Genomic DNA, 14866 nt, shown 5'->3' on the forward strand with positions numbered 1-14866 from the left:
GAGGCTAGTGTTAGGCATTGGTAGGGGGAGGTTCGTGTGAGTTTTAAGATAAGGTCAGGCAATATTGGTAACATTATCAATTTTCTATCATCAGCTACAGCTCTGTACAATATTGGTAGTATTCTGCTGCAAGAAATTTACCTTGGTGCACCTATTTTTAGGATTACGGCTATAGATAAAACTATTTATCTGAATACTTTTTTTTTTCATTTCAGTTTCACTTCAATTAAGGTTCGCTTAAAATGTAACTATGAATCATAAAATAATGAAGACATTACAAGAAACTACTTATAGTAAAAATGTTTAAAAAATACATGTTTTACAGGTTCATTATGTACGTCGGTTCATTCATTATGATCTCTAATGTAGTTTTAGTGGCTTTCTTTGTCTGCTTGGATATTATAAGTAAGGATGCAACTGATACCAAGTCCAGTGGAATGGTACATCAAGAGACCTGTGTGATGGCTGCTGAACATTTTCCATTACATTTTCTTGTAAAGGCCAGAGTTGATTAGAACTGGAAGGTGTGTAGAGAGAGGTGCACCATATGCACCAACTTTGGTTATTGCAGAGAAGATTGCAGAGAGGCATGCGAAGTTGACATCCAATCACAGAAGATGTCCTGCTGGAGAAAGCAAACAATTAAAAACAGGAAAATTAAATGTATAAAGTGGTTCTTAATATAATAATATACAATATTTTTTTATTTTTAATCAAACAAAGAAATGTATTAACACAAAAGTGCAATTAAGTTATTGGATGTCAACAAATTTATTATAAAATCCTTCTAAAGAAGCCCTTTTTTTTGAAGGTGGGGATGGGGCTGGACCTCAGGATGTCTCCAGGCATATGTCGGCCCCAGACATTCACAGGTTTGATGAAGCCCATACAATTTTGCAACAGTTATCTTCAGAAACCACAAGGTAGGTTGGAGAGGATACACAGACCACTACCCAGTAGGGATGGCCCGAACCTCTGATTTTAGGTTCGCGAACCGGGTTTGCGAAACTCCGCAAATGTTCATGAACTTGCAAACTTTCGAGAACCGCAATAGACTTCAATGGGGAGGCGAACTTTGAAAACTAGAAACATTTATGCTGGCCTCAAAAGTGATGGAAAAGATGCTTAAAGGGGTCTAACATCTGAGTTTTTGCATGGATGAGTGTGATAAATGCCAAAGGTACCGGGGAAAAACCTGGATTTGACGCAAAGCAGCATTTTAAGGGCAGAAATCACATTGCATGCTAAATTGGAGGCCTAAAGTGCTTTAAAACATCTTGCATGTGTATACATCATTAAGGGAGTGTAATTAGAGTACTGCTTCACACTGACATACCAAACTCACTGTGTAACGCACCGCAAACAGCTGTTTGTGTTTGATGGCCGTGCTGGACTGGTGCGCACCATGGCAAGAGTGCAGGCGATAGCGGTTTTCAAGCCCATATGGTCGCCAGGCTGAGGTAGCTCAATGACAGAACAACAGTGATTGTCCAGCTGATCGAATTTGGTCTGTCCACAATGAAGCAACAACCTTATTATCTTTGGTGTGCCACCTCCCGAGACACTCATATAGCCGGCGGTCATTGCTTCATTGTGATACGCAAGCCCCTTCAAGGTAACGATCGTGAAGGGGAATTGACACATGTGCATGCCTTTTGTTTTGTTGTTGCAGCCGCAGTGCAGCCAGAAAAATTAGGCAGGCATGTACACGCACCAGAAAAATTATTATAGTGCTAACAGCGGCCTTACAACTTCAGGAATCCGCCTGGAGTCCTGGTGGACCCTATTTGGGGTGGTGGAGAAGGCAGTCAAGCAGCTTGCAGGCAGAGATGCTGTGTGGGTACCGACTTAGTCTTGGGGCAGGCAGTCACACGGCGTGCAGGCAGAGATGCTGTGTGTGGGGACTGACTTAGTCTTCGGGCAGGCCTGAGGGTGCTTTGCAGACCAGGCATCCGAGGTCAGATGGACCCTTGACCCAATGCTGTGTGCTAGAGATGTCACCACTTGCCTTTCAACATCATGATACAGTTTAGGTATCCCCTTTTTTGAGAAAAAATTGTGGCCTGGTATGTTCCACTGCGGTGTGTGGCTTTGCTTTTGTGTGCTGCTTTTCCTCAGGTGGTCATCCCATTGCAGTTTGTGCTTTGTAATCATGTGCCTTCATAAGGTAGTTGTCCCTACGCGGGTCTTGGTCTTTCCACGGCTCAATTTTCGGTGGCAGAGAGTACAGATGGCATTGCTCTCATCTGAGGCAGACACACAAAAAAATGTCCACACCTCTGAGCCCTGGGGTGATGGCACTTTGGTGGTGGCGGCCGACTGAGTGTTTAGTGGGGTGCTAGAATCAGAGCAGGAGTGTAACGATTGTGAAATTCTCTCCGTGATCAGCGCACAAGACGTACGCTGACACTGCGGAAATCCTCCACAAGCGTATAATTTGAGGGAACCCAGCAAAAGGTGCAATGCACCTGTAGAGGGAAATTCCTGTCGGCAGGTGGAGCTGTGGAGTGCAGAGGAACAGCTCCTCTGCCCTGCCACAGACGCAAGACAGGAATTGCACGAAGGGAAGAAACGCAGGGCAAGATAGCCCTGAAAGAGAGAGATCAAAGCGACAGAGGGTATGTGTGTTCACCAAACTAGTCGCCACCCTGCAACGATGAACACACAACCAGGAAGATAAAGTGAGAAGGCAATCGCCGGAGATGGCGGTTGCTAACAGCGACACAAGACCGAATAAGCACCGATGAGGAATGTATTTATGTCCACCAATCTAGCCGCGAACCTGCGACGGTGGACACACAACAAAGAAAACTGAGTGAGAACGTAATCGCCTGAGAAGCGATTGCGAATGAGATTGAGCAAAGGGACAGATTGTATGTGTGTGCACCAAACTAGTCGCCAACCTGCGACGGTGCATACACAACAGCAGATAAGAAATAGGAACGCAATCGCGAGAGAGGCGATCGCCAGAGGTGACACAAGGCTACAGCAAGGCAGAGCACGAGAGTAGCAAAGGCACAGCAAATCATACAATGAGAAGATAAGGAAAATAACAAACGCTAACTAAACGCGAACACCGCACTCATTCGCAACAGTGCACGCGTTTATGCGCAGTCTCCGCGTGTTAAGCACAACAGAGACAAGCACGCCTAACTAACCAACGACAGACAAACATGAAACAGAGGACGCGAGCGCTTGCTTAACGATTACCTCACCGAGCCTCCAGCAAGCGTTCGTAGCAGACAAGACAGATACACGAAAACAGGAATAAGTGAGAAGGCAAGGCGAGTGCGATCCAGGCAAGACAGATTAGATGAGATAGCTGGTAGCAACCGCTGCTCCAGCTATACTCCAAGAACAAAGATCAGAACGACTTCCTGTCGACCACCGCTGGGACAGAACAATCACAACAGACAAACAAAACAGATATGCAATCCTAACTGCACTAGGGAATCTGCCTAGTGCAGTCCCAGGAATTACTCTAAGCTAATCTTTAAACAATGAGCATGGCTGACACTCCAGGAGTGTTTCACAGGACTAACCCTTATGACCAGCCCAGGTCTGTGATATCACATGGTATATATAGAGCAAGCCTACAAAGGATGTGGCTAGGCAATCTGCATGACAAACGTATGCAAATTCCTCAGCAGCAAGCTGCAAAACTGACAAAAGGTCTCTCTTCCAGAGACCTGCAGAATGCAGACCTGAACAGTGGTCAAAAAGCTGCCTGCCTGCGCAGGCAGCCGAGCGAATCCTCACAAGGAGGAGGAAGATATGTCATGCTTCCTTGCGGAAGCTGAGAAAGATGAGGTGTTCTGTGTTAAATAGTCTACTACGTCCTGAAAATATTGGGGGTTGATGGCATGTGCCTTCTTCTGAACACTGTACTTTGGTCGAGGGCCACACAAAATCATGACAGCGCGACCTCGAACAGACCTGCCAGGTGGCCTGCCTCTTGCTCTGCCGTTTGTTTTGTCCATATTGGGGGGGGTGAAGTGAAAGGTATGCATTGCCTTGACTAATACAATGTGCAATTACACAGGTGCAGTGAACAGGTTGCAGTGACTGGTATTACAAATGTGCAGCTGCCTGTCACACACACACACAGGTACCCTGAACAGGTGCAATGACTGGTGGTATCAACAATGCGTGCGCTCACGTAGGTATAGGTAGGTAGGTGCACTGAACAGTGAACAGGTGCAGTGATTGGGATTACAAATGTGCAGCTGCCTGTCACACACACACACGGACTGCAATGACAGGTGCAATGACTGGTGGTATTAACAATGCGTGTGCTCACGTAGGTATAGGTAGGTAGGTGCACTGAACAGTGAACAGGTGCAGTGATTGGGATTACAAATATGCAGCTGCCTGTCACACACACACTCACGGACTGCAATGACAGGTGCAATGACTGGTGGTATTAACAATGTGTGCGCTCACGTAGGTATAGGTAAGTAGGTGCACTGAACAGTCAACAGGTGCAGTGATTGGGATTACAAATGTGCAGCTGCCTGTCACACACACACACACACGGACTGCAATGACAGGTGCAATGACTGGTGGTATTAACAATGCGTGCGCTCACATAGGTATAGGTAGGTAGGTGCACTGAACAGTGATTGGGATTACAAATGTGTGACTGCCTGTCACAAATACAGGTAGTCACTGAATGTGCTGGGCCTGGCAGTGGCACAGTAGGAATTAAGGTGCCAAAGGCCAGCTGCGACTGACTGACAGGGCTGTATATAATGCAAGTGGGCCACACAAAAAAAAAAAAATAGATCACAAGAACAACATTAGCTCTCAAAAGAGCTGTTGAGGGGTGCTTTTTTAGCAATAAGAATCAGCAAGGAGCAAGCAAACAAGCCTACAAGAGCCTAACAAAGCTTTCCCTATGAGAGTCTGCAGCAGCTTTCCCTTCTCTAATTACTGCAGGCACACGAGTGAGTCCAATGCCTGACGCTGCCTGCCTTTTATAAGGGGGGTTGGGGCACCAGGAGGGAGTGTAGCCTGATTGGCTGCAATGTGCCTGCTGACTGTGATGTAGAGGGTCAAAGTTGACCCTAATGATGCACTATGGGGGCGAATCGAACTTCCGCAAAAGTTCGCGATTCTCTCGAGAACCACGGAAGTTCGCCGGGAAACGTTTGCCGGCGACAGTTCGGGCCATCTCTACTACCCAGTACACTCAAGGTCCCCATTCTTAGACATGTTCTAAGATTTGGTAGAGCATAAACTAACTAGTCTTTGATATAATTTAAGCCATACATCTAATCTGTCATTGGGTGAGAGGCAGGCTATTCAATCTGATGATCATTTGACTGTAGGACAGGCTATGGGTGTCCTCTCTGAAAGTCTGGCCAGTTTTTCTCAGGTGGGACACCCAACAACCCAAGGATTTTACCATCTTCCAAAGATCCATAATCCGGGGTTTCCTCCAGAAGGCTGAGCAATTGTTTTGGGTATTGGGTCTTGGGAGAATGACTGGGTGGACCTACAACCCTTAGTATGCCCACTTCCCAGTTTTATTTGTGACATGAAACATGTTTTGGCAAGTTTTGATCATTTTTCATGGTGGGCTGAGTTTGTATGGGTCTCACTTGATGTTAGAGCACTGTACTATTCAATCCCACACAGACTAGCTCTCACCGCCATTCAGTTTAATCTCCATATAGGTAATCCAAGTACGGCTAGCACACTAATATAAATATTCCAGGAAGTTTATTCCTTATTGCATGTGCAACATATGACAATTGTTTCAGGGCCACGGAGGGTCCCCTTCATCAGATACAGTGCAGACATACAAGTGATACAAGTAACAAGCACAAATATATAAGCTGTGATCAATTCCCGGGCATCTGAAAGAAAACTTCCCCCTTCATTACCATACTCATAATCCTCCATGCAATAATAATACATAAATCTCACTGTCACAGTAATAAAACAATCTGCTGGACTGACCTGCCTGCTAGTACACTGTCTGTGCTCATCCACATGTCCCCCAATGCGCAGCTGTGGTCCAGTAACACAATCCTTGTGGGTGACAGACTGCATAATAGCAGTCATAAACTACAAAACTCGCGCCATTCACCACCTACATCAAGCTACAGCCATTAGGCTGATCGCTCGGTGTCTCTGTGTAGGGGAACCATAGCAACCTGGCAAGCAGGTTGCTGCAGCCAATCAGATGCGAGGATGAGCGTGCCAATGACACCCTCCTCGTCTCTGCATAGACCGAGACGTACGCTGTCTCCCTGCCCACCCGAATCAGAGTGATTGTGACCATGGTTACCCATGCTGAGGCTGCTGCATAGACCACAAGCACATTGTCATGCAGACGGCATGTGTATGTATACATGTGCAACACATTCCTGAACACTTGTATGGTACATTCCTAAGTGATACCTTACAAAAAATGGCATAGATTAGAGAATAGACGAACTGCAAAGTGGAGGGAGAGAGTAAGAAGGGGGGGGGGGGGGGGGAGGTAGAGAAAGCAGAGGGGAAGAGAGGAGGAAAGGGAATAGAACAGATGCTATGCTTCCCATACACTAAGACCCCCAGTGCAGCAGCATGTGACATATAATAACTGGCTGAGTAAACTGCAGGACACTACATGTTAAGTAGCTAACAATTCTACATGCTCATAAAGCCAGATCAGTAGAGGAAACATCGTTATAGCCACTGCATCAGAGGGAGTGAACGCATGCACTGGCAGCGTCGCACCTCTTATGCTCTAAGGAAGGGTGTCAGCTGATCACCTGTCAGCTGACACGCATGGCTCCACCTCCGGTTCCTGATTGGGCTAGCGGCTTGGGGTCCTGCTTACCCGGGCTTTTTAACCTCCTTAGCGGTAACCCCGTGTGTGACACGGGGTAAGCCGCCGGAGGGTGCCGCTCAGGCCCTGCTGGGCCGATTTGCTTAATTTTTTTTTGCTGGACGCAGCTAGCACTTTGCTAGCTGCGCCAGCACCCCGATCGCCGCCGCCGCGCGCCCGATCGCCGCTATCCGGTGCGGCGCGCGCCCCCCCCCCCCAGACCCCGAGCGCTGCCTGGCCAATCAGTGCCAGGCAGCGCCGAGGGGTGGATCGGGTCTCCCAATGACGTCCCGACGTCGCTGACGTCGGTGACGTCATCCCGCCCCGTCGCCATGGCGACGGGGGAAGCCCTCCAGGAAATCCCGTTCTTTGAACGGGATTTCCTGATCGCCTATCGCCGGAGGCGATCGGCGGGGCTGGGGGGATGCCGCTGAGCAGCGGCTATCATGTAGCGAGCCCTCGGCTCGCTACATGATAAAAAAAAAAAAAAAATTAAAAAAAACTGTTGCGCTTCCCCCTGGCGGTATTTTTCATACCGCCAAGGGGGTTAAGCGCTGTTCTGACACTTGCTCACTGTCTGCTCTAGCTAAAGCTGGCCACTAACGGTCCAACTTCTAGCGAAAAATCGTTAGAGCGATCAGAAATTCTGATCGGATGGGTTGTAAATAATCTCCATTTGTGGACACAATCGATTATGAACGAGTGAAAAAAATGTCGCCCGAATGAATTTTCGTCGAACGAAAATTTGGATTTTCTTGGTGGTCGTGATAGATAGGAAATATTGATTGGTTAGTTGATGGTGTAGTGAACGATTTTTCGTCCGATCAGAATTTCTGATCGATTGAACGATTTCTCGCTAGAAATTGGACCGTTAGTGGCCAGCTTAACACTTCACAGTGAAGGCTTCAGACCTTAGTCAGTTCCGTGTGTGGCTTGAACTGGCAGGACCCCGGGGATTCCATACTAGCTCAGCTTATTATATATATTGATTATACCTGTGTTTGACTTCTGCCTGTTTCTCTGACTACTCTTTGCCTGCCGATTTTGTACCTTTGCCAATCTGATCTGTTACCGACCACTGCCTGATTACTCACTTAGATTTAGCCTGCTGATTCTGTACCTTTGCCAATCTAACCTGTTGCCGACTTCTCTGATAGGAGAGGTGATTATGATGATTTACTCTATTGTAAAGAGGCCATGTGGATATATAAGCTTGATACGCTGTATCCACATGGCCTCAATAGAGAGCTGGACCTAAAATACTTTTTGCATTTAGAGGCATAACGATAGCTATTGACTAATTGGGGGGTCCCTCTATGTATATAAACATTGGAGTGAAAGGTATGAATGATGTGGCATGTATGAAAAAGATAACAATGCCCTAATGGTTAAAATCTACTTGAATTTATTAAGATTAACATACCTAAAATATAATGGGGCCTCTTTCCCTAGCAAAAACATATGCATTAAGTGCTAAAATGTATAAATGATATATCGGCATCTAGTGGAGAACTGGAGAAATGCATTACTGTTTAAAAGTAGGACAGTACTTGAATGGAGGGATCTATCCGTTTTACTAGGAGAGAGATGGAAGGAGACCACGCGAGACTTAAGAGGAGCAGGGTAAGGCGTGATGTCACACCCTGAGGAAACGCCCAAAGGGGCGTGAAACGCGTCGGTGGACGGAGCTACTTCACGTCTGGCCAGGCCTGCATACTACCACGTACCATGCTGGAGAGATCCCAGCCGGAGACGCCAGAAACGCAGAGACAGAGCGGGAGGCAAAAGCGGAGACCCATCGACTAAGCACACTGGGACGCCAGCCGGTCAAGGGTCCGCTAACCGCCGCTCAGCCGGAACATTATACGCAAGTTTTGAAGCTTACATCATTATCCGGTAAGAGAGAGTAACTACAGCGGAGGAAAGTGGTGAGACGCTTATGCTATACTGCACTAAAGCTTAATATGAAACGTGGACTGCATGTGAGTACTAACTACAATGCTGACTAGCGTGCTACCACGGGAAGACATGGACTGCTTGTAATATAAGCACTAACTGGATTTATGTCTATATGCACGGTATTACAAATCTGATTAACTGCATGGTTATCTGTTATCAATACCTCATGGATTACAATATTGAGGAAGACTCAGCAGAGTAAAATACTATAACAAGGACTTGATCCGTTATTTATCATTTTCCCTTATGCTAATTTGCACACTATATAGTACAGAAAGGCCAAATTGTTATCATCTGCAGACCTTTAGTTTTATGGTAGCATAATGGTCGAGTATGCGTGAGGTGCATGTTTGATGTATGATTATTGTAAGCTGGCCAGCAATGTGATATGTGTAACTCCGCTATATCCTTTATTGATTTTAATGATCAATCCCTTTTCCCTTACCCCCTTTTCCTATTTTAATACGTTTAATCACTATTGAGATAATAAAATTTGATATACTTACCTATATACACTTGATACCTAGTTTGTTATGAATTTAAACTGTTGCCGACCTCTGCCTGATTACTCACTTTGATATTGCCTGCCGATTTTGTACCTGACCAATCTGATCTGTTGCCGACTCGATTTATCTGACCATTTTTATATCTGTATTCAGTGTATGTGCTGCCTTCCACTGTTACTGTCTGTAAGACTTTACCCTTTCAGGGAAAGTCTGATATGTGTCTGTCTGCTAGTGCCCACACACACTAGCAGATCGTTACACCGGGGATGTACTGGCTGGCATCGAAGGTTTGCATGTTGAGGAAGCATGGACCTTGGTGGGATTGGACGTAGAATCTTTATTTATGTCCATTCCCAATGAGAAAGGGTTAGAAGCAGTAGAATACTATCTGTTGGACTACTATGACGGCTATGAGGGGCATGCAGACTTTGTTCTGGACTCTATGCGTTTAATTTTGGACAATAATTTTTTTGAATTTAGTGGATCCACTTATAGACAGAAGAGAGGTGTGACAATGGGGGCGGCATGCTCCCTGGCCTATGCATGCCTTCACCTAGGATTTTGGGAGCAGGAGAGGGTGCGTGGCATACGGGGATAGCATGTCGCCCTCTGGATTAGCTATGTGGATGATATACTTATGATTTGGAAAGGCACTGATACTGAATTAAAGATGTTTGTGGGTGAACTGAACTGTAATGATCGTAACATCTTCCTCACTTATACTAGCAGTCGGGATGAGATCTCTTTCTTAGATCTAATGATCAAAAAAACGGGAAATACCTTAACTACATGTTCTTACAGAAAACCAACGGCAGGAAATACCCTGTTGTCTGCAAGAAGCTCCCACCTACCCTCCCAAAAATGGGCGGTGCCCACAGGGCAGTTCCTTCATTTAAGTAGGAACTACAATGAGATTGAAGATTTCAAGAAAGTGGTGGGTGAGTTGGGAGATAGACTGCAGGCAAGGGAGTACCCTCGCCGTATTATAAATGCTGCATACCACAGAGCCCTGTCTAGGGATAGACAGGAATTACTTGGAAAGCGAAAAAAAACTTCCTGAGGGTAATTCTATTCCAACCATACCTAAATCTAATCAAATATGCCGTGTGATTACTACATATGGAACCCACTTCAATGAAGTTAGGGGTGTCCTGCAAAAACACTGGCATTAGCTGTTACGTGATCCAATAATGTCTAAAATTGTGGGATCATACCCTCATATTGCTGGGGTAAATTTAAATGACCTATTAGTAAAAAGTGAATTTGGTTGGACCGGACGACCCAAAAGGAATTTAGCAAAAATGGAATGCACACTTGGGGAGACTGTGATATGTGTAGACATGTACAGAAGGGTAATGTCTTTTATAATTACGATAGATTAAAAACTTTCCATTTGAATGATTTTATATCTTGCATAAGTACATGGGTAATATACCAGATCAGATGTCCTTGTGACATAATTTATGTTGGTAAGACTTATAGATCCCTTAATACAAGAATTGGAGAACACTTGTCAAATCAGAATCAGAATCATCTTTATTATCGCCAAGTACACCGGCTTTTAACACCATCTGCCCAAGCATTCTCCAATGGGACCTAGCTGCACTTGGAGTCCACCCAAGTCTACAACGTTGGATCACGGACTTTCTTACCAACAGGTCCCAAGTCATCAGACTGGGCAATATCCACTCCCAAGCAGCGACCGCGAACACTGGAGCCCCCCAAGGCTGTGTCCTGTCACCACTGCTGTTCTGCCTCTACACAAACAATTGCAGATCGGAGGCAGACTCTGTCAAGGTCATCAAGTTCGCCGATGACACCACCATCGCGGGCCTTGTCACCAAGGACAATGTCCAGGAGTACCGTCAGCAGGTGGAGAGAATTTGCAACTGGAGCAAGGAGAACAGGCTGGTGCTAAACACTGCTAAGACCATTGAGTTAATCATTGACTTCAGGAAGTCTGCTCCCACCCCACCTCCAATCTACATTGGCGGCAACGAGGTAAGCAGAGTGCCCTGCGCCCGGCTTCTGGGTACGATCATCTCCAGTGACCTCAGCTGGAAGCCCAACATCACTGCCACCCAATGGAAAGCCCAGCAGAGGCTCTTCTTCCTCCGCCAGCTGAGAAATTTTGGCATGACTCAAGAAATTCTAACCAGCTTTTACTCCGCCACCATTGAGTTGATCCTCTGCTCTTCCATCTTGGTGTGGTATGCTGGCGCCACTGTCGAAGACAAGGACAAACTACAGCGGGTCATCAGGTCAGAAGAGAGGATCATTGGGTGCCCCCTCCCCTCTCTTGCCCTACTGCATAATAAAAGACTTAGATCCAGGGCACTGAGGATTGCAAGTGATCCCCCACACCCAGGCCACCGCTACTTCAACCTTATGCCCTTGGTCCGGAGGCTACAAGCCATCTCCACTAAGACCATGAGACACAAGAACTCATTCTTCCCCTCAGTCTCCTTAATTTCCTCCACATCCTACCATCAAAACAAGCCCCAAGGAGCGGCGACGCCGGCTGCGCTATGGCTGACCAGCCAACCAGCCCACAAGACTAACTATTAGACATCTCAGTGACACTCTAGGAATGTGTTGTATATTACACATGTATTGTTAACCTGATGCCTGTTGTTCACTGCTGTCTCTCTCTATGTACTCTTCCTGAGCTATTTGTACTGTGCCAAAAACAATTCTGGGCATGACCCCTCATGCTTGGCGAAATACATTTTCTGATTCTGATTCTGATGGTGTACTCAGAATTGCTTGTGGTTCACATGGCAAATGGCAGTTCAGGAACATATAACAACACAGGACAAAAGCAAGCAAAGCAAAACATACAAGGTTAACGTGTAAAGCAACTCAAGTTTGAGTCTTGGGCTGTGAGGAAGGGTTGCCCTGAGGGCTAGAGTGTCTCAGTAGTGTAGACTGGGGGAAGAGGGGGGAGGGGTCTTGAGTTCAGTGAGTTCAGCAGGAGTACTGCTTGGGGGAAGAAGGTGTTCATGCGCCTGGTGGTTTTGGAGGGGATGGATCTGAAACGGCGTCCCAATGGTAGGGGCTTGAAGTAGCGTCTGCCCGGGTGGGAGGGGTTAAGTAAAATCTTGGAGGCCCTTGTCTTCATTCTCATGGAGTAGAGGAGATCTAGCGAGGGCAGGTGGGTGCCAATGATCTTTTCTGCTGCGTTTATCACTCTGTGGAGTCTGTATTTGTCCCTAGCGGTTGCTCCTGCATACCAGACGATGATGGAGCAGCAGAGGATGGATTTAATGGTCGCGGTGTAAAAGCTGGTAAGCAGCTCCTGTGACATACCGAATTTCTTCAATTGGCGTAGGAAGAATAACCTCTGCTGTGCTTTTCTTCTGGGTACTGGTAATGTTCTGCCCCCATTTGAGGTTGCTTGTTATGGTTGTGCCCAGGAACCGGACGCTTTGAACTCTGGAGACCTCGGACCCATCGATAAGCACAGGGAGAGGGGCAGGAGGGAGTTTCCGGAAGTCCACAATCAGTTCCACTGTCTTTGCCGTGTTGAGAACAAGATTTTTGGCCTTGCACTAATTACAGATCTTCTCAATTTCATTTCGATAAGCATCCTCCCCGTTTCTGTCAATGAGGCAAATAAGCGTGGTATCATCTGCAAATTTAATAACTTTGACGGAGTCGGTGGCCGAGGTGCAGTTGTTAGTATACAGCGAAAACAGGAGTGGAGACAGCACGCACCCTTGCAGTGCGCCAACGTTCGTGGTTCTCTCGCTGGAGATGCAACAACCAAGCTTGACCCGTTGTGTCCTGTTGGAGAGAAAGACCTTAATCCACCTGCAGAGGAGGGAATCTACACCGAGGTGCGCAAGATTGTCGATCAGAATGTCTGGACAGATGGTGTTAAAAGCCGAGCTGAAGTCAAGGAAAAAGACCCTGGCGTAGGCTCCTGGTCTGTCGAGATGCTCCGAGATGTATGCCAGGCTGACATGGATGGCATCGTCTACTGATCGGTTTTCCCTGTAGGCAAACTGGTGTGGTTCGAGGAGGGTATTGGTGGAGTGCTTCAGGTGGGCCAGCACTAGCCTCTCGAATACCTTCATGATGATGGGGGTCAGGGCTACAGGTCTAAAGTTGTTGAGCTCCGTGTTCCATGGTTTTTGGGTGACTGGTATGATTGTGGACCTTTTAAAGCAGGGGGGACCTTTCCTTCTGATAGGGATCTGTTGTAGAGAGAGGTGAGGATGGGAGCTAGTAGGTTTGCACAGGTTCTCAGGCAGTGTGGGGACACCCCATCCGGGCCTGAGGCTTTCCTGGGATTGAGTCTGTGAAGGTGTTGTAGCACATCCTTCTCTTGCACTGAGGTCAGAGTGGGGGTGGCACTGGCCACTGGGGGGCCCTGGGCATCCTTTGTCGCAGGCGCCGTGGAATCCAGTGCTGGCTGGGATGCTGGGACCCCGGGCTGCTTGGGTTGGAGTTCAAATCTGCAGTAGAACTCATTGAGTTCCTCTGCCAGTTGGAAGCTGGGGACTGCGTGTTGCTGGGGGAAGGTTTAAAGTTCGTGGCCACCCTGAGACCCTTCTAGACCTCCCGCGAGTTGTTGGACTGGAGGCTGAGGCCTACTTTGTTAGAGTAGGTCCTCTTTGCAAATTTCAGTTCTCTATTCAGGGTATTTCTGGCTTCCCTGAACTCTTCTGGGGTGCCCGACTTGTGCGCCTCTTCCTTGATTTTCCGGAGACATCGTAGGTTGCTGTTGAACCAAGGCTTGTCATTTGGGAAGACTTTGAAGGTTTTAGTTGGGATGCATGCGTCCTCACAGAAGCGAATGTAGGAGAGGACATTTTCTGACCATTCCTCCAAGGTGGGTGCCTCCAGGGCCGACCAGTCGGTGCATTTCAGGCATGCCTGTAGCCTCAGTTTTGCATCCACAGTCCACCTTCTAACAGTTCTAGAGGCGGGCTTTGTCATCTCAAGCTGCCTTCTGTAAGTAGGGATCAGGTGGATCAGGCAGTGATCTGAGTTCCCTAGGGGAGCGCCTCGAGTGGCCTTGTAAGCATTTCTGAGGGCCGTGTAGCATTTGTCCAGGGTATTGTGGTTCCTGGTGGGGCAGGTGATGTGCTGCTGGAAGTGAGGCAGCTCCTGTCGCAGGTTTGTACTATTGAATTCCCCTAAGATGATAATGAGGGCCTCAGGGAAAGCAGTTTCCCACCCTGAGATATAGTCGCTCAGTGTTCTCAGGGCATTCCTGGTGTTTGAATCAGGGGGAATGTAAACCCCTACCAGAATGGAGGAGAACTCCCTAGGTGAGTATCTGGGCCTGCTGTTGATGGCTAGGAGTTCGACATCTGGGGAGCAGAACTTGCTGAGGGGAGTTATATTGTTGCACCAGTTGGAGTTTACGTAGAAGCATATGCCGCCACCTCTCGTTTTCCCAGAGAGTTCTTGGTCACGATCTGCACGGAAGAGGAAGTAGCCTGGCACCTGTAAGGCATTGTCCGGGACGTTTCCATTGAGCCAGGTCTCCGTGAAGCAGAGCACTGGGGTGTTCCTGCTTAGCAAGAGTTTGCGGCCAAGCAGTAGGAGCAGTTCATCCACCTTGTTTGGG

At 47.3% G+C, this 14866-nt stretch overlaps 1 protein-coding gene across 2 annotated transcripts in view; it reads right to left on the bottom strand.

Annotated features, from left to right (window-relative positions):
• Positions 1-285: 285 nt before the first annotated feature.
• LOC137509573 (uncharacterized) overlaps positions 286-14866 on the bottom strand; it is a 348789-nt gene continuing 334208 nt past the window's right edge. Inside the window, exon 3 of one of the 2 annotated variants that reach the window (XM_068233842.1) lies at positions 286-622. In XM_068233842.1, the coding sequence (XP_068089943.1) occupies positions 400-622 (223 nt within the window). In that variant the 3' untranslated portion in view covers positions 286-399. Of the gene's footprint in view, positions 626-14866 lie in introns of both variants that reach the window. The other variant, XM_068233841.1, reaches the window with a different exon arrangement.

This window comes from Hyperolius riggenbachi, chromosome 1 (genome assembly GCF_040937935.1).
Source record: "Hyperolius riggenbachi isolate aHypRig1 chromosome 1, aHypRig1.pri, whole genome shotgun sequence".
Lineage (NCBI taxonomy): Eukaryota > Metazoa > Chordata > Amphibia > Anura > Hyperoliidae > Hyperolius > Hyperolius riggenbachi.